The 21297-nt window shown below is 38.0% G+C and overlaps 1 protein-coding gene across 8 annotated transcripts in view; it reads right to left on the bottom strand.

Moving 5' to 3' along the window:
* Positions 1-21297, bottom strand: part of ZRANB3 (zinc finger RANBP2-type containing 3) — a 304853-nt gene that overhangs the window by 37189 nt on the left and 246367 nt on the right. For 7 of the 8 annotated variants that reach the window (XM_042948578.1, XM_042948577.1, XM_042948579.1 and 4 more), the window contains 2 exons: positions 19175-19354; positions 18238-18390 (listed from right to left, as the gene is read on the bottom strand). In XM_042948578.1, coding sequence (XP_042804512.1) covers positions 18238-18390; positions 19175-19354 — 333 coding nt within the window. Of the gene's footprint in view, positions 1-18237; positions 18391-19174; positions 19355-20122; positions 20880-21297 lie in introns of those variants that run through there. The other variant, XM_042948582.1, reaches the window with a different exon arrangement.

The following is a 21297-nucleotide window of genomic DNA, read 5'->3' on the forward strand; positions in this document are numbered from 1 at the left end:
AATTCCTACAGCTAATGCTAAAGAAAGGGATACCCCTCAGATGATAGAGCATAAGTGAAAATCAGAGAGAGGGGGAGGCTTCCTATTGAAATACTCCACTGAGTGTATTTTATTCAGAAACAGCCTTTAATCACTAGGAAATGACATTATAGAATAATTAACTCCATACCATTCTCTCTTTCCATCAGTAAGTGACCAACTTCATCACTCAGTGTAAGCCATTGTAGGAAAATCAAAACACCTCAAAACCAAAACAGCAGTTAGATGTCATATACTTTCAGAGGCAGAAAAAAAGGAAGAAGGCTGAGAAATAGGATTGCATCTGAGGCAGTGACCTTGGTGACGGACTCCTGGACAACACTTGTTACTTAAGGGACAGTCAACTGGGCTGTGCAGAACTATCTTTCCTCATGGTGGTAGGATGTTTTCACTGAGTTGGACTTCCATTTGAGTTACATTTGGATTAATGTTTTCCTTTAAAAAATGTAAATATATTTAGGAGGGGTAAAGAACTGTGACTCATTCACTTGTGTGGATTAATTCCATGCAGGGTATTATGCACATACTTAGTAACAGCTACAGCAGCAGCATTAACCAGTATTGTGCTGAAGCAAAGTCCTAGAATCCCATGCTATGCCAGATCACAGGAATGTCCAGAAGGCCCTATTGGTGGGGTGAGGGAGTACAATGAGGAGACTGAAGAAGAGGCTATTTACCAAACATTACCCAAAGAAATTGACTATTTTAACAACCAGTACTCTTATATCCATATATACTGGTAAAGTACCCACCCTGGTACCATATATTTTTTTATCCCAATAATTAGCTGAATTATGTGACAGAAGAAAATTCTGATTAAGAGAGGAAGGAGATAAAGATAATGCCAATGCCATGCCCTCATTTTATCCTCTCTTTGCCCTTTGCGCTCACTCTCTGCTCCTTGGTCTCCTCCTCTCTGAGCCTCTCAGTTCCCTGTTCACTACGGCTGATGGGCTGCACTGAGACATGTGATAACATATACAATCTGTTCTTCCTGCAAGGGAAGGTCCCTCTTCTTGGCCTTAGCTCAAAGTTCCAGCTGCAGCCACAGGGCACGGGGACAGATAGAAAATGAACATCTCTTAAAATGCTGACACTACAGAAATGTTCACAAGCTGTTAAAAACCATCCAATTAGAACCGTTATAAACTTTTTAGTTAAACAAGTTTTTGATGACAATGGGCAAATCTGGTTAATTTGGCAAAGATTAATTGACAAAACTGGAAATATCTGAAAAATGTTAAATGTAGGAAATTTTAAAAAAGACTTTAAAAAAGGATCAGAAAGAAATTAGTATAAATAGAAAGATTTCCATAGGAAATGCTCAAAGTTTGGCAACATTCAGAAGAAAAATATGTTTATCAGTAGATTAAATTTGCTTAGGACTTGTCAACAAATTGAGTATTTCTTAAAATGCATGAAACTGGAGGGTATAAACTTAGGTGAGTAGCATGTGCACCTAAAGTGCACATTTCACATCCTGGCCCCAAACCACCAAATACAAACAAAGCAAAAACACATCAAAACAAATGGTCTCCACATTACAGAACTCCAACTTATAGAAAACCATGTGTGTATAACAACACGTAGTCAGGCCAGGATGGTTCAAGATGGTGGAAAAGAAAGATCCTTAACTTATCTCTTCCCATGTATACAAAAATATACAGCTATATATAGATTAATACCCTCTTAAGAAGACTGGAAAACTAGCTGAAGAGTTTATCCACAATAGTCGATATAAAGGCCACAGTGAGATGGGAGAAGCAGAGACATGGTTTTGCCAAAAATCTGTCCTTGGCATGGGGAGGGATCTTAGCAGTTCAGTGCTTCTCCTAAAGAAGCAAGGCGCTGGTGACCCACATGAGACACTCCAGTCCTTGCTATTTACACTGGAAAGATAAATCCCCCAAAAGTCTGGCTCTAAAAACCAACGGGCTTATGTCTAGGAGACCCAAGAGGCTACAGGTAATTAAAAGTCTGTTCTTAAAAGGCTCCTGCACAGATTCACTCATCTTGGGATGGAGGGCAAAAGCAGAAATTTGAAAAGTGCCTAGGCCGTATGTAAAGGAGATTCATTAGTTATTCTTTCAGCATCTGCTGGAGATAAGCATGCACTGGCAGGACTTTCTCTGGGGAAGGAGGTATTGGTGCCTCTTAATTTTTTTTGAGTTCTTTACTCTACCATGTCATGCTGGCAGTCACCACTTTTGTATTCCCCCAGCCTTGGTAGCACCAATAGGCTCCCCCTCCTCCAATGTTCTCTCATGGTCATGCTGAAGCTGGCAGGCCTGCCCTGGACGCAGGCTCCCATGCAGGTTTCTGAAGCCAGTGGGCTTCCCCTGGTCCCAAAAGCTCCTACAACGCTACTGTACCCAGTGGTATAGTCCAGCCTATATACCTGCCTGTGGCCCTGCTATAGCCAACGAGATTCCTGCAGCTCTGCTAAAGCTGGCAGGCATGTGCAGTCAACATAGAAGACATTCCCCGAACAGCTGGCTTTGGTGCCCAGGGTGGCCTGTGTTGCTGGGCCCCATGAGACTAAAACATCAGAAAGAGTTCCTGGCAGGTGATAAACACCAGGGCACAGCACAAAAAGCATATTGAAACAAATCCTAGTCTTCCTACCTAGTCTTCCTACAAAAAAGGCCTTGTTATGTGTCCTGTGGGACAGACTACAGGTTTACTATACAACCAGAGGCAACCAAGGAACTCTCAGGGAATGTAGGGTAGGGGACACTAGCTTTACTCTCCCTTGGCCTCACTAAAACTTGCTGGCATCTCCTAGCAAGGAGCTTACCCACTTGTCTGGAGCCCTAGGGGGTAAATGGCACCAGGGCACACCTCCAAATCACCTGGCTAGGAGGCCAGCAGGGGTTATTAGTGCAGTCCCAAAAGACCATATATATTTGTATACTTTAGAAGCAGCTGCCTGAGGGCCTGGCTTCCACTCAGCTTGAAATTAGGTGCTGACTGAGTTCTCTCCCTTTCACACACTGACAGGACTTGGCAAACCCTCAACATCCTCAAGTGGGACCCATCAAGAATAACTCAGGCTGCTTAGACAATCACAAAGGTGCAAGAGAAAAGCAAAATTTAGTGTAAGACTGAACAATAAGGTTCGTCAGTCTATACAAGGCCACTCCTTTAAGACTGGGAGAGGAGGCTGTTATACCTAATATACACAGAAACAAAGAAATAAAATCAAAATGAGGAAATGGAGGAATATGTGCTAAATCAAAGAACAAGATAAAGCTCCAGAAAAAAATCTTAATGAAACAAATAGTAGTGATTTATCAGATAAAGAGTTCAATGATGGTCATAAAGATGCTCACCAAACTCAGGAGAAGAATGGATGAGCAAAATGAGATTTTTAACAAAGAGAAAATACAAGAAAGGATCAAACAGAAGTCACAGAAAGAAGAATACAGTAACTGAACTGAAAATACAAGAAGGGGTTCAATAGCTGACTAGATGATGCAGAAGAACAGAACAGCAACCTAAACCAAGGAAGTGGAGCTCAACCAAAGAAAGGAGCAAAAATAAAAAAGTATTTTAAAAAAGTGAAGATAGCCTAAGGGATTCATGGTACAACACCAGGGGAATAATGTTTTTATTACAGGAGTCAAGAAGAAAGAAAGGGGGAGAAAACTTTTTTGAAGAAATAATAGCTGGAAACTTCCCTAATGTAAGAGAGGGGACAGACATCAAGGTACAGAGAGTTCTAAGTAAGGTGAACCCAAAGAGACACACTCCAAGACACATTATAATTAAAATGTCAAAAGTTAAAGATGAAGAGAGAATCTTAAAAAGCAGCAAGAGATCACTTGTTACATACAAGGGAACCCCCATCAGACTATCAGCTGATTTTTCAGCTGAAGCTTTGCAGTCCAGAAGGGAGTGGCACAACATATTCAAAGTGCAGAAAGGAAAAAACTTCCGACCAAAAATACTCTACCCAACAAGGCTATTATTTAGATATGAAGGAGAAAGAAAGAGTTTTTCAGAATAGCTAAAGGGGTTCATCACCACTAAATGAGTTACAAGAAATGTTAATGGGACTTCTTTAAGCTGAAAAGAAAAGGCATGACTTAGTAACAAAAAAAAAAAAAAAAATGAACTAGAAATCTCAACAGTAAGGCAAATATATAGTAAAGCTGGTGAATTAACCCCTTATAAAGCTAGTATGAAGGTTAAAAGACAACAATAGTAAAATCAACTGTAACTATGATAATTAGAGGATACACAAAAGAAAAAGATGTAAACGTGACATCAAAAACATAAAACACTGGGTGAGGGTGATGTGGAGAGGACACCAAGAATGCAGAATTTTTAGAATGCATTCAAGTTTAAATTGCTATCAACTTAAATTATATATACATACATATATATATATATATATATATATATATATATGTTGTATATAACATATACAACTGTTGTATATAAACTACATGCTAACCACAAAGCAAAAACCTATAGTAGATACACCAAAGATAATGAGAAAGGAACCTAAACATAAATTAAAGAAAGTTATTAAACCACCAGGAAAAAGTAAGAGAACAAAGGAAGAGAGGAACTATGATACAAGTCAGAAAAGAATTAACAGAATGGAAAGAAGTACATACATGTCAATAATTACTATAAATAAATGGACTAAATTCTCCAAAAGACTCATACATACGCGCGCACACACACACACACACACACACACACACACACACACACACACAAGATATAGAGTGGCTGAATGGATGAAAAACCAAGACCCATCTATATGTTGTCTACAGGAGACTCATTAAAGATCTAGGGACACGCACGACTGGAAGTAAAAGAATAGAAAAATATATTCCACAAACACGGAAACTAAAAGAATGCTGGTTTAGCTACCCTCATATCAGACAAAATAGACTTAGTTTTTAAAAGTTTACTTATTCATTTTGAGACAGAAAGACAGATACAGAGAGAGCCAAGTGGGGGAGTGGCAGAGAGAGAGAATCCCAAGCAGGCTCCGTGCTGTCAGCATAGAGCCTGACATGGGGCTCAATCTCACAAACTGTGAAATTATGACCTGAGCTGAAATCAAGAGTCAGGTGCTCGATCAATTGAGCCACCCAGGTGCCCTGTAAAATAGGCTTTAAAAACAAAGACTATAATAAAAGGAAAAGAAGGCATTACACAATGATAAATTAGTCAATTCTACAAGAAGATATTAACATTTCTGGGTATTTATGCATCCAACAGAGGAGGACCAATATATACAAAGCTGATATTAACAAACCAAAAGGAAGAAACTGACAGCAATACAATAATAGTAGGAGACTTTATACCACACTTATACCAATGGATAGATCATCCAGACAGGAAATCAATAAGGGAACATTGGTCTTCAGTGACACACTAGATCAGCTGGTCTTTAAAGATGTATACAGAACATTTCATCCAAAAGCAGCAAAACACATTCTTCTCAAATAGACATGGAACATTCTCTGAGAAAGATCACATGTTAGGACACAAAACAAGTCTCAATAAATTTAAGAAGACTGAAATTATACCAAATATCTTTTCCAACCAAAATGGTATGAAACTAGCCATCAATTACAAAAAGAAAACTTGAAAAAATCACAAATGGGTGGAGATTAAACACATGCTACTAAACAACCAAAGGCCAATGAAGAAATCCAAGAGTAAAAAGAAAAAAAAAAGCAAACACATAAGACAAATTAAAACAGAAATACGATATATCTATATGTCAATACATCTATATATACAACAAAATCTATTGAATGAAGCATAGGAGGTGCTAAGAGGGAAGAGTATAGCAATAGAGGCCTACCTCAGGAAACAAGAAAAATCTCAAACAATCTAAAGAAGCACTTAAAGGAACTAGAAAAACAATCAAAGCCCAAAAGAAGGAAGAAAATAATATCAGAAGGAAGGAAATAACAGATCAGAATGAAATAATAAATGAAATACAGATTTTAAAAAAACCAATAGAAAAGATCAGTGAAACAAAGAGCGGCTTTCTTAAAAAGGTATACAAAACTGACAAACTTCTAGCTAGACTCAAGAAAAAAAGAGAGAGGATTCAAATAAAATCAGAAATGAAAGAGGAGAAGTTACAATTATTACCAGAGAAAGACAAATGATCATAAGAGACTCGTATGAACAATTACAGGCCAACATATTGTACAACCTAAAAAAAGTGGATAAATTCCTAGAAATATACAATTTTGCAAGACTGAATTATGAAGAAATAGAAAATCTGAAAACATCAATTACTAATAATGAGGAGATTGAATCAGAAATCACAAAATTTCCAACACACAAAAGTCTACAAGAGATGGCTTCACTAGTTAATTATACCAAACATTCAAGAAGATTTAATAACACACTTCACAAAATCTTTAAAAAAACAGAAGAGAAAGAAATGCTCCCAAACTGATTTTATGAGGCCTGCATCACCTTGATACTAAAATCAGACAAGTACACCACAGAAAAAGAAAATTACACACCAATATCCCTGAGAAACACAGATGCAAAATCCTCATTAAAATATTAGCAAACAGAATTCAACAATACATTAGAAGGATCATACACGATGATCAAGTGGGATTTATTCCAGGGAAGCAGGAATGATTCAACATGTACAAATCAATCAATGTGTTACACTACATTAAGAAAAAGGAATGATAAAGATAATCTCAAAAGATGTAGAAAAAAGCATTTGACACTATCCAGTATTCATTTATGTAAAATCTCTCAACAAAGAAGATAAGGAGGGAAAGTTCCTCAACATAATCAAGGCCATGTATGACAAACCCACAGCTAACATCATACTCAATGGGGAAGAGCTGAAAGTTCTTCTTCAGAATAGGAACAAGACAAGAATGCTGACTTTCACTTTTATTTAACATAGTATTATAATGCCTAGCTGCAGCCATCAGACAAGAAAAAGAAGTCATCTAAACGACAAAGGAAGAAATAAAACTCTCACTATTTGTAGATGACATACTATACACAAAAAACCCTAGACTCCATCAAAAGGGGTTAAAACTAATAAATGAATTCAGTAAAGTAGAAGAATACAAAACTAATATACATAAACTTATTGCAATTCTTTCCATTACTAATGAACTATCAGAAAGAAAAAATAAGAAAAAAATCCCATTACAATTACAATAAAATAGAATAAAATACTAAAGAATAAATTTATCCATGGAGAGGAAAGACCTACACACTGAAAACTATAAGAAAGAAACTAAGAAGACACAAATAAATTAAAAGATATTCTGTGCTCATGGGTTGAAAGATTAATATTGTTAAAAAGTCCATACTATGAAAAACAATTTAGAGGTCTAATGCATCTGTATCAGATCCCAATGGGATTTTTCACAGAACTAGAATAATCCTAAAATTTGTATAGAATCACAAAAGACTTTAAATAGCTAAAGCAATCTTGAGACAGAAGAACTAAGAACTAAGAACTAAGTTGGAGGTATCAGGCACCTTGATTTCAAACTATACTGTGAAACTACTGTAATCAAGACAGTATGGTATTGGCATAAAAGAAGACACATAGATCAATAGAATAGAACAGAGCACAGAAATAAATCCACAAATCTATGGCCAACTGATTTGACAATGAAGCTAAGAAGGTACTATGGGGAGAGTACAGTATCCCCAATAAATGGTGTTAGGAAAACTGCAAAACCAAATGTAAAAGAATGCAAGTGGACTACTATCTTAAGCCATACATTAAAATTAACTCAAAATTGATTAAGACTTGGATGTAAGAACTGAAACTATAAAACTAAAGAAAATATAAGGAGTAAGCTCTTTGACACTAGTCTTGGAGTTGAATTTTTAGATCTGACTCCAAAGCAAAGGTAACAAAAGCAAAAATAAGTAAGTGAGGCTACGTCAAACTGAAAAGCTTATGCACAGTGAAGCAAATTGTCAACAAAATGAAAAGGCAACCTACGGAATAGGAGACTATATTTGTAAACCATATACCTGAGAAGGGGTTAATATCCAAAATATACAAAGAACTCAAACATTAATAGCAGAAAAACAAACAATACAATTAAAAAATGGGCAGAAAATTTAGAAGCATTTTTCCAAAGAAGACATACAGACAGCCAAGAGGCATATAACAAGATGTTCAATACCACTATCAGAGAAATACAAATCAAAATCACAATGAGGTATCACCTCACACTAGTTAGAAAGGCTATAATCATTCTGGGAAGATGGTGGCATAGGAAGACGCTGAGCTCACTGCGTCCTGCGGATCACTTAGATTCCACCCACACCAGCCTAAATAACCCAGAAAATCACCAGAAGACTAGCAGAACAAATTCTCCGGAGCCAAGCGTAGACTAGAGGTCCACGGAAGAGGGTAGGAAGGGCAGAGAGGCAGTGTGTGCTACACGGACGGGCAGGAGGGAGCCGGGGTGGAGGGGTAGCCCACCAGCAAAGCAGAGCCCCCGAGTCTGGCTTGCAAAAGCGGAGGGGCCGGGCGGAGTGTGTTCGGACAGGGAGCGGGACTTAACATCTGGAAGGTTATAAGTTAACAGTTCTGCTCAGAGAGCCGGAGGGCTGGAGGACAACGGGAGGGAGAGTTGTTGAGTCCCTGACGACGAGTGCAGGTTGGCAGGGAACAAAGGCGCTCACCATCGCCATCTCCCTCGCCCATCCCCCAGCCAAAATCCCAAAGGGAACCAGTTCCTGTCAGGGAACTTGCTTGCACCACGCAAAAACCCAACGCTGTGCTTCTGCGGATCCATCCTTCCAGCGGGTCTGACTCCCTCCTGGTGCTGCAGGGCCCCTCCCGAAGCAGACCTCTGAAGGAAGAGGGAGCTGAGCCTGCCCCTCCCGCCCTTGTGCACCTTGCCTATCCACCCCAGCCAATATGCCAGATCCCCAGCACCACAAGCATGGCAATGTGCAAGTAGCCCAGACGGGCCACGCCACCCCACAGTGAATCCCGCCCCTAGGAGAGGGGAAGAGAAGGCACACACCAGTCTGACTGTGGCCGCAGAGGTGGGCTGGGGGCAGACATCAGGTGTCACTGCGGCCCCGCCCACCAACACAAGTTATTCAAGACAGCACAGGGGAAGTGCCCTGCAGTTCCGCACCACTGCACGGACTATCCAAAATGACGAAACGAAACGGAAGAATTCCCCTCAAAATAACCTCCAGGAAATAACGACAGCTAACGAACTGATCAAAAACGATTTAAACAATATAACAGAGAGGGAATTTAGAATGATAGTCATAAAATTAATCGCTGGGCTTGAAAACATATAAAGGACAGCAGAGAATCTATTGCTACAGAGATCAAGGGACTAAGGAACAGCCAGGACGAGCTAAAAAATGCTATTAATGAGCTGCAAAATAAAATGGAGATGACCACAGCTCGGAATGCAGAGGCAGAGGAGAGAATAGGTGAACTAGAAGATAAAATTATGGAAAAAGAAGCTGAGAAAAAGATAAAAAAACCCAGGAGTATGAGGGGAAAATTAGAGAACTAAGTGATGCACTAAAGAGAAATAATCTACGCATAATTGGTATTCCAGAGGAGGAAGAGAGAGGGAAGGGTGCTGAAGGGGTACTTGAAGAAATAATAGCTGAGAACTTCCCTGATCTGGGGAAGGAAAAAGGCATTGAAATCCAAGAGGCACAGAGAACTCCCTTCAGACGTAACTTGAATCGATCTTCTGCACGACATATCATAGTGAAACTGGCAAAATACAAGGATAAAGAGAAAATTCTGAAAGCAGCTAGGGATAAACGTGCTCTAACATATAAAGGGAGACCTATAAGACTCGTGACTGATCTCTCTACTGAAATTTGGCAGGCCAGAAAGGAATGGCAGGAAATCTTCAATGTGATAAACAGAAAAAAATATGCAGCCGAGAATCCTTTATCCAGCAAGTCTGCCATTTAGAATAGAAGGAGAGATAAAGGTCTTCCCAAACAAAAACTGAAGGAATTCGTCACCACTAAACCAGCCCTACAAGAGATCCTAAGGGGGATCCTGTGAGACAAAGTATCAGAGACATTGCTACAGACATCACAATGACTCTAAACCCATATCGTTCTATAACACTGAATGTAAATGGACTACATGTGCCAACCAAAAGACATAGGGTATCAGAATGGATAAAAAATCAAGACCCATCTATTTGCTGTCTACAAGAGACTCATTTTAGACCTGAGGACACCTTCAGATTGAAAGTGAGGGGATGGAGAACTATTTATCATGCTACTGGAAGTCAAAAGAAAGCTGGAGTAGCCATACTTATATCAGACAAACTAGACTTTAAATTAAAGGCTGTAACAAGAGATGAAGAAGGGCATTATATAATAATTACAGGGTCTATCCATCAAGAAGAACTAACAATTATAAATGTCTATGCGCCAAATATATAAAACAATTACTCATAAACCTAAGCAACCTTATTGATAAGGATGTGGTAATTGTAGGGGATGTTAATACCCCACTTACAACAATGGATAGATCATCTAGACACACGGTCAGTAAAGAAACAAGGGCCCTGAATGATACATTGGATCAGATGGACTTGACAGATATATTTAGAACTCTGCATCCCAAAGCAACAGAATATACTTTCTTCTCGAGTGCACATGGAACATTCTCCAAGATAGATCACATACTTGGTCACAAAACAGTCCTTCATAACTATACAAGAATTGAGATCATACCATGCATACTTTCGGACCACAATGCTATGAAGCTTGAAATCAACCACAGGAAAAAGTCTGGAAAACCTCCAAAAGCATGGAGGTTAAAGAACACCCTACTAAAGAATGAATGGGTCAAGCAGGCAATTAGAGAAGACATTAAAAAATATATGGAAACAAACGAAAATGAAAATACAATACTCCAAATGCTTTGGGATGCAGCGAAGGCAGTCCTGAGAGGAAAATACATTGCAATCCAGGCCTATCTCACGAAACAAGAAAATCCCAAATACAGAATCTAACAGCACACCTAAAGGAAATAGAAGCAGAGCAGCAAAGACACCCCAAACCCAGCAGAATAAGAGAAATAATAAAGATCAGAGCAGAAATAAACAATATAGAATCTAAAAAAACTGTAGAGCATATCCATGAAACCCAGAGTTGGTTTTTTGAAAAGATAAACAAAATTGATAAACCTCTAGCCAGGCTTCTCAAAAAGCAAAGGGAGAGGACCCAAATAGATAAAATCATGAATGAAAATGGAATTATTACAACCAATCCCTCAGAAATACAAGCAATTATCAGGGAATACTACGAAAATTATATGCCAACAAACTGGACAACCTGGAAGAAATGGACAAATTCCTAAACACCCACACACTTCCAAAACTCAAACAGGAGGAAATAGAAAGCTTGAACAGACCCATAACCAGCGAAGAAATTGAATCAGTTATCAAAAATCTTCAACAAATAAGAATCCAGGACCAGATGGCTTCCCTGGGGAATTCTACCAGACATTTAAAGCAGAGATAATACCTATCCTTCTCAAGCTGTTCCAAAAAATAGAAAGGGAAGGAAAACTTCCAGACTCCTTCTATGAAGCCAGCATTACTTTGATTCCTAAACCAGACAGAGACCCAGTTAAAAAAGAGAACTACACACCAATATCCCTGATGAATATGGATGCAAAAATTCTCAATAAGATACTAGCAAATCGAATTCAACAGCATATAAAAAGAATGATTCACCATGATCAAGTGGGATTCATTCCTGGGATGCAGGGCTGGTTCAACATTCACAAATCAATCAACGTGATACATCACATTAATAAAAGAAAAGATAAGAACCATATGATCCTGTCAATCGAGGCAGAAAAGGCCTTTGACAAAATTCAGCACCATTTCTTAATAAAAACCCTCGAGAAAGTCGGGGTAGAAGGAACATACTTAAACATCATAAAAGCCATTTATGAAAAGCCCACAGCGAATATCATCCTCAATGGGGAAAAACTGAGAGCTTTCCCCCTGAGATCAGGAACACGACAGGGATGTCCACTCTCATGGCTGTTGTTTAACATAGTGTTGGAAGTGCTAGCATCGGCAATCAGACAACAAAAGGAAATCAAAGGCATCAAAATTGGCAAAGATGAAGTTTTCACTTTTTGCAGATGACATTATACATGGAAAATCCGATAGACTCCACCAAAAGTCTGCTACAACTGATACATTAATTCAGCAAAGTCGCAGGATACAAAATCAATGTACAGAAATCAGTTGCATTCTTATACACTAATAATGAAGCAACAGAAAGACAAATAAAGAAACTGATCCCATTCACAATTGCACCAAGAAGCATAAAATACCTAAGAATAAATCTAACCAAAGATGTAAAAGATCTGTATGCTGTAAACTATAGGAAGCTTATGAAGGAAATTGAAGAAGATATAAAGAAATGGAAAAACATTCCATGCTCATGGGTTGGGAGAATAAATATTGTTAAAATGTCAATACTACCCAAATCAATCTACACATTCAATGCAATCCCAATCAAAATTGCACCAGCATTCTTCTCGAAGCTAGAACAAGCAATCCTAAAATTCATATGGAACCACAAAAGGCCCCAAATAGCCAAAGTAATTTTGAAGAAGAAGACCAAAGCAGGAGGCATCACAATCCCAGACTTTAGCCTCTACTACAAAGCTGTCATCATCAAGACAGCATGGTATTGGCACAAAAACAGACACAGAGACCAATGGAATAGAATAGAAACCCCAGAACTAGACCCACAAAAGTATGGCCAACGAATCTTTGACAAAGCAGGAAAGAATAACCAATGGAAAAAAGACAGTCTCTTTAACAAATGGTGCTGGCAGAACTGGACAGCAACATGCAGAAGATTGAAACTAGACCACTTTCTCACACCATTCACAAAAATTAACTCAAAATGGATAAAGGACTTGAATGTGAGACAGGAAACCATGAAAACCCTAGAGGAGAAAGCAGGAAAAGACCTCTCTGACCTCACCCACAGCAATTTCTTACTTGACACATCCCCAAAGACAAGGGAATTAAAAGCAAAAATGAACTATTGGGACCTCATGAAGATAAAAAGCTTCTGCACTGCAAAGGAAACAATCAACAAAACTAAACGGCAACCAACGGAATGGGAAAAGATATTTGCAAATGACATATCGGACAAAGGGCTAGTATCCAAAATCTGTAAGGAGCTCACCAAACTCCACACCCGAAAAACAAATAATCCAGTGAAGAAATGGGCAGAAAACATGAATAGACACTTCTCTAAAGAAGACATCCAGATGGCCAACAGGCACATGAAAAGATGCTCAACGTCGCTCATCAGAGAAATACAAATCAAAACCACACTCAGATACCACCTCACACCAGAGTGGCCAAAATGAACAAATTGGGAGACTATAGATGCTGGAGAGGATGTGGAGAAACGGGAACCCTCTTGCACTGTTGGTGGGAATGCAAACTGGTGCAGCTGCTCTGGAAAACAGTGTGGAGGTTCCTCAAAAAATTAAAAATAGACCTACCCTATGACCTAGCAGTAGCACTGCTAGGAATTTACCCAAGGGATACAGAAGTACTGATGCATAGGGGCACTTGTACCCCAATGTTTATAGTAGCACTCTCAACAATAGCCAAATTGTGGAAAGAGCCTCAATGTCCATCAACTGATGAATGGATAAACTGTGGTTTATATACACAATGGAGTACTACATGGCAATGAGAAAGAATGAAATATGGCCCTTTGTAGCAACGTGGATGGAAGTGGAGAGTGTGATGCTAAGTGAAATAAGCCATACAGAGAAAGACAGATACCATATGTTTTCACTCTTACATGGATCCTGAGAAACTTAACAGAAACCCATGGGGGAGGGGAAGGAGATAAAAGAAAAAAAAGAGGTTAGAGTGGGAGAGAGAGCCAAATCTAAGAGACTCTTAAAAACTGAGAACAAACTGAGGGTTGATGGGGGGTGGGAGGGAGAGGAGGGTAGTTGATGGGCATTGAAGAGGGCATCTTTTGGGATGAGCACTGTGTGTTGTATGGAAACCAATTTGACAATAAATTTCATATAATAAAAAGGAAAAGAAAGGCTATTATCAAAAGCATAAGAAACAGTAAGTGTTGGTAAGGATGTGGAAAAAAAGGGAACAATGTGTGGGAATGTAAATTGGTGGAGCCACTATGATAGACAGTATGGAGGGTCCTCAAAAAATTAAAAATAGAACTACCACATGATCCAAATATTCCATCTCTGGGCATTTATCCAAAGAAACAAAAACAGTCATTTGAGAAGATATATGCACCTCTTAATTCATTGCAGCATTATTTACAATAGCCAAGATATGGAAGCAACCTAATGAATGAATGTATAAAGAAAATGTGGTGTGTGTGTGTGTGTGTGTGTGTGTGTATACTACTCAGCTATAAGAAAGGAACTCTTCCCGTTTTCAACATGAATGGACCTTGAGGGTATTATGCTAGGTGAAATAATTCAGACAGAGAAAGACATATACCATATGATTTCACTTATGTATGGAGTCTAAAAAGACCAAACCAACCAAACTAAGCCAAACTCGTAAATACAGAGAACACATTGGTGGTTATCAGGCGGAGAAGGGAGTTGGGGCATGAGTGAAATGGATGAAGGAGGCTAAGAGTTTACAAAAATTGAATTATGATGCTGTACACCTGAAACTAAAATGTTATATACCATTTTTACCTCAGTAAAAAATAAAAAAATAAATATATGCTATTAAAAAAAATGACATACACTGAAAAATCTGTGTGAAGTAACACTAAACTGTAAAAGAAAAACACCTGGCTCAGGGGAGTAAGCTTTGGTAAAGGTGGCTGGGTGATTTTTTAAAAACTTAATACATAGATATATATTTTTCTTCAAATACAGTTAAAAACAATAAACATGTATATACATGGGAAAATGCATTTTAAATTCTTAATTCTTATCTTAAAAATGAACACTTAAACATAATTCAATAGTTAGGAAATCTTAGAGAGCAAACAGCTACAAATCATAATTTTACTTACATATTTTTAAAATACCTAGGATTTTTAGTATTTATTGATTTTTTATAAACCCAAATATATAAACACTACCAAAAGGAAAGTAGTTTTTTAAACAAAAGAAAAATGTCTTAGAAGTGATCCTTTGATTTTTTTAAGCTATATTTGATAGAATGGCATTCTAGTATCCTAAAAAAAAAAAAAAATGTACCAGCCCTATAAATAAAATGCATACAAAATTTAATAAGATTCCACATAAAAAACATTGTTTCTTCTTATGGAACTAAACTTTACAGACTTTAATTTTATTCCTATAATATCTTTCAAAAATTAAAATTCATTCTTTCAAAACACTATTTTGCACACCTGAAACTAATGTAACATTGTGTGTCAACTGTACTCAAATAAAAAATGTTAAGCTCCCAAATTTCACACCACATGGCACCAAAGGGGCTAGGAAGAAGCAGACAGTTCGAACGATTATAAGCTTCTCTAATGTTCTCTGATAGTATTTATTATTATACAGAAACGTACCCGCCATTCAAAATTTACAAATAGTAATACTGTACTGTTTAATTCCTATTCTTTTTTTTTTTTTAAGTTTTTTTTATTTTGAGAGAGAGAGAGAAAGTGCACGTGAGCAGAGGAAGGGCAGAGAGAGAGAGGGAGAGAGAGAGAATCCCAAGCAAGGCTTGAACCCAGGAACCATGAGATCATGACCTGAGCTGAAACCAAGAGGTGGACGCTGAACTGACTGAGCCACCCAGGTCTCCAAATTCCTATTCTTCTTTAAAATTAAATATTTCTGTTGAAGTTGCTATTACGTTTTTTACTCTTTCCCAGACTCATTCTCCTCCTTCCAGATAAAATCAATATTACAAGTTTAATATGGGTTATTCCAATGTCTGTTTGTATATTTCATTATGTATAGATATGTATTCATAAATACACAATATTATTTGTGTGTATGGGCTAGGCAGTTTAAAAATAACATGTTTTCAAAATCTGGTCACGTTAAGACATAAATGTAATTCATTCATGTTAATTTCTAAATACCCATCAGGGCATTTTGGTTATTTCTAATCTTTAACAATCCAAAAACTGATTCAATAAACATTCTTCTACATGTATCCTTCTACCCACGGGTGAGAAGACATTCCTAGAAATGGAATGGTTTGGTTTAAGGGCATTTCCAACTTTACCAGATATTACCTAAATGCTCTCCCAAGGGGTTACAACAATTTGTACTCCTACTCAGCAGTATATGAAGCGTTTGGTATATAAAATGTTCCTGACATTTTTGGTATGTTAAGTATTTCCATTGTTGCCAATCTAATAGGTGTAAAGTATGGTATTAGTGTAGTAGTTATTTTAAAAGTGTGTTGCATGTATGGAAGGACAGAGCCACAGAGCACATACACTGATGATATCAAGAAACAGAGTTCTTCCTGCTGGATAAGGGAAAAGCATAAATGCTTATGTCTGCACAGATGGGAGGAGAAAAAGAACCCGGTGGTGCTGGATTTGAACTGGAGTCTCAGAGTGAACTTATGAACTAAATATGCACATATACATACATACATACATACATACATACATATTAACCTATCTCTGACAAAATGTATGTATGTGCATGTAAATCGCTGTATACACTGAAAAGAGCCTAGAAATAATGACATCCCAGAGCAATAAAAACAAAACAAAACAAAACAAAAAACAACACCCTGATTTCTAAATATCACTTCCCAGCAAAGGGAATCAAGGCTCCTTAAAGAAATGTCCAGTTCCAGGTCTGGGGCAAAAATAATAAAAGGTCAATCTTAAACTGTTTGTCAAAAAGCAAGGAAGCAATCAAAGAAATGTAGGGACTTGTTTAAAAAATGAAGGGGTGCATGGGTGGCTCAGTCGGTTGAGCGTCCGACTTCGGCTCAGGTCATGATCTCACGGTTCGTGATTCGAGCCCCATGTCGGGCTCTGTGCTGACAGCTCGGAGCCTGGAGCCTGTTTCCGATTCTGTGTCTCCCTCTCTCTCTCTGACCCTCCCTCGTTCATGCTCTGTCTCTCTCTGTCTCAAAAATAAATAAACGTTTAAAAAAAAAATTAAAGAAAAAAAGTAAAGGATTATAACACATTAATAGTAACAGAATTCCCAAGCTCACAGTGATATTTTTTAAATGAGGAAAAATAAAGTTTGTCTTTACAGAAAAATGCCAGCTAATAAATACAGAAGCAAAGACAGAATTAGAAAAACCACTATTTAGGGGCACCTGGGTGGCTCAGTCAGTTAAGCGTCTGACTTCGGCTCGGGTCATGATCTCACAGCTTGTGAGTTCGAGCCCCGCATTGGGCTCTGTGCTGACAGCTCGGAGCCTGGAGCCTGCTTCAGATTCTGTGTCTCCCTCTCTCTCTCTCTGCCCCTCCCCCCCCTCAAAAAATAAACATTAAAAAAATAATAAAAAAAAAGAAAAAAAAAAGAAAACCACTATTTAAAAACTGATTCAGACAAAGATCATAGTGAATGCTAAGACTACCAGATGAAAGGTTCTGGGAACAGGACAGTCACATAATCTCAAAGAGCCACACCACAGATTACTTATTAACTATAAAGGGAAAACGCGCCTGTACAATTTGCCTTATCTTGGTGAGGCAGAGTTTCTTTCCATGTTTACTGGCTACTCAAGGGCCCTCGTAATGCTCACATTCTTCACCTGTTTTTCTGTTGGCTCATTTGTGTTTTACTAATTAAGTTGTATAAATTGTTAGATACTTTGGACGCTGTAATGCAAATATCTCTACTGAGTCTGTGACCTGTTTGTGTTACACTCTGTGGCAAAATTAATACATCTTTCCATATCCTCAGGATCATAAATACAGCCACCGGTATTTTCTTCTGAACGCTGGATTCTACTGAGCATGCATTTCTAAGAGGCTAAACAGAGAGCACTGGTATGTAACTGCTGGAAGATACGAGCCACTGGTGCAGCTTCCTTGCAATGTCGTCTTGTGGTTCTAAGAGGTTTTCCAGCTTTTATGGGGAAGCTCCTTTCAACAGCATGAACAATGAATTGTGGCTACTTAAGAAATATATGACAAAGTTATAGTTTCAGTATATTAAAAAATAAAAAAAAATAGAGAAAAGAATTTGTTATATGCTCTTACATGAGTGAACAAAATTTCATTCCTGAGCTCTTCACAACTTTCATTTGGAGTCCAAGCTTCAGCAAACTGTAGGAAATCCCATTTTTCCTTATCACCTTCCTCAGCCTGAAGCTGTTCCTTCCGACCATTCAGTGTGCTCCCTGTAACTTGTGTCTGTAAGAGGAAAAGGCATGTGAATTTTACAAAAGTTCTCTCATAGCAGATCCTTGCTAAGCGGTAATGTGATTCTGCATTTAAACCACGAGTAATCCATAAGAATAAACTCTTATCGTTTCAACCTATCATTGGATTTTAGTAACATAATATTTCAAAATTACAACAGTCAATGATTCCTATGCTTAATGAGGAAAATGTCCAACTACAGACGTTTTTCTTATAAAAAAATTTATTATGATATTTATAAACTTTGAAATTGAACCTACATATGATTGGCCATTTTGAATATCTAGTCAGTGCTTGAAAACCATCCTCTAATAACTAGTCAAATCCTTTCTGTAAATACCCCTGCAGGCTGGGGAGGAAAAACACAGGTGAGTGGAAAGAGCAAGCACCATCCCACCTACCTTTCCTGGAGTCCAGGTACAGGCTGTCTTCTGTCCAAAATTAGCTGGGAACTCAATCCTTGAGTAACGGTTTATTCTTAGCTTACAAAAAGGACTTGAGGTTTGAAAACGTTATGTTTCCTTGCTAGCTCTTCCTCCTCTGGCCTCCAAAATGGTAGATGAAGGCCTTGGAAGGCAGTAGGAAAACTTCATGTCTCTTCCTTATCACAGAGGAGAGGTAAGGTACCACCAATTGAAGCCTTTCTAAACTTGGTCCTTATCACTACCTTAGTGTACCTGGATATCCTTTGCCTGAACACTACAACTTAGCCTCTTAACTTACGTAGGCTCTGCATAATAATGAGTACAGTGATAACCCTGAATTCAAGCTTTACCTTTCGATTCAACATTCCCCACATAAGGGTGTCTAGGGTCCCATTTGCAACAAGGTAGTGAATATTCACAGAACTGCACTGTCCAATTCGGTGAGCACGGTCTTCTGCTTGTTTTATATGACCAGGGTCCCAATACAACTCAGCAAATACAACATGAGTTGCAGCAGTAAATGTCAAACCCTAAGCAAAATAAAGAAATTGAGATGCAAATAAACTGAGAATGTAACATAGAGCCGTATATAATAAAGTCTTTCTGAACATGTTAAATGAACAAGAGAAAGCTGAAGGACTTAAAAATAAATCAGTCTTTCATTTTAAGCCAAATTAAGAAAATTTAATTCATGAAAGGCAAATGAAGACTGCTTATTGCAAATGGCCAGGTAAACTACAAAAAACACACTTAAAAGGTATTTCAGTAATTTCAAAAGTCAGTTTGATGGATATATATATAAACAAAATCATTTTATCCTCTGATGAGGACTGGATTCACATTACCACTGGAAAATCTAATAAAATGAATTATAAACGAGAATATAATTTCTAACACATGGTATCCATAGCAACTAGGCAGACAGCAATGACTTCCTCTATTCATTTAGTTCAGTGTTGTTCTATAAAGCAAGAAAATCATGTCTCCAGTCACAATGTTCTCTTCCTATGAAATTTCTCCCACATCTCAAAACCCTCGTTTACTGGTTTGTATCTCAGTATGTAACACAACTGAATTTTTTGTGCAATTGCATGTTACATCAGTCTGAAACAGTGTGACATGAATAAGTATTAAGTCTTGTTTTATAATCAATATATGAGAAATAATACAAATCTCCTCAAAGAATGTGTCCAAAAATACATGATCTTAAAGTTGAAAGGCTGAGTGAAATGTGAACGGTGCTTAAGTTGTTGCCACACAGTAGTAAAGGATGTTATGAGGTTGACAGAAATACCTACCATCCATTGACAGAATCATCTAATCCACACTGTTGTTTACATGCACTGGAACTTCCATTGGAGAATGACTTTGGCAACTGCTGTGCTGCTATTTTTTGTTACCTTCAAATATTTTTATATCACATAACAATGTCAAACTAGCATTCATTAGATGGGGGCAGGAGTTCTCACTAAAGATGTATCACTTTGGAACAGAAGTTAGAAGTGATAAAAACATGGCAAACCAAATAGCCATCAAGCTAAGCTGTGCTGCTATTTAGGAAAGGAAACACCACAAAATGTTAGAGATGATGCTGAAGAATAAGAAGGAGTATTTAAAGAGGGATGGACACTTTTAAGCATCATATGACCATACAAGAATAAAGGGGAAATATGCTGGCAAGACCCACGTCCCTCTGAGATACTACTAAACTATAATGGAAGATTCACATGCCCTAAGAACACAGCCCTTTCTACTTTCCTTTATGCCTATGGACATACAAGGATTCAGGTATACAAATTTTGAATTACAGCAGGTCTTCAGGAATAAAGCCTTGAATAAAATACTGGTGCCCTATACAATCTTAATTTCAAAAAGTCTTTTTATCAAGCAGATCCTTCTGTGTGGCTTCCTCCAACCTTTCTTCTACCATGCTATCAGCACTCCATTTTTAAGGATCTTTGTGAGGATACTCTCTCTGGCTAGAATATTTTAACAGACATAAAACTCAGATGACCACAAGTTTCATCCAACATGGGGGAAATGCTGAGACACTTCTCCTTTTGGTTAGAACTCCTAGTGAGTTCTGGAACTTCTTCATCGTCATGGAGTTTCTCTGTACAATTTTACAGATGTCAATTAGCTTGCTAAAAGCAGGTCTCTGGCCCTGGTTTAGATTCCACAGTCTAGAGAAGATGACAGATATGCTCTTTACCAGGTTGGACGCACCTCAATATGCTCAACTCCTTTTCCCTATGTTACGTTTCCTGGCTTAGACATTTACATCAAAATATTGTGGGATGTTAGTAGAAAAAAAGTCCAGAAGGATCTCCCTTACATGGCATGGTGTTGTCTTCCACAAGAGCCATTTGGTTTTTATTTCTTTGTAACAGAACACCTGATTTTTAGTGTGACTAGACAAAACAAAGGCTACTTTCTCCTGCTTTCCTTGACGTTAGTTGTAACCATGGGGCTA

Source organism: Panthera leo, chromosome C1, assembly GCF_018350215.1.
Source record: "Panthera leo isolate Ple1 chromosome C1, P.leo_Ple1_pat1.1, whole genome shotgun sequence".
NCBI classification, from domain to species: domain Eukaryota; kingdom Metazoa; phylum Chordata; class Mammalia; order Carnivora; family Felidae; genus Panthera; species Panthera leo.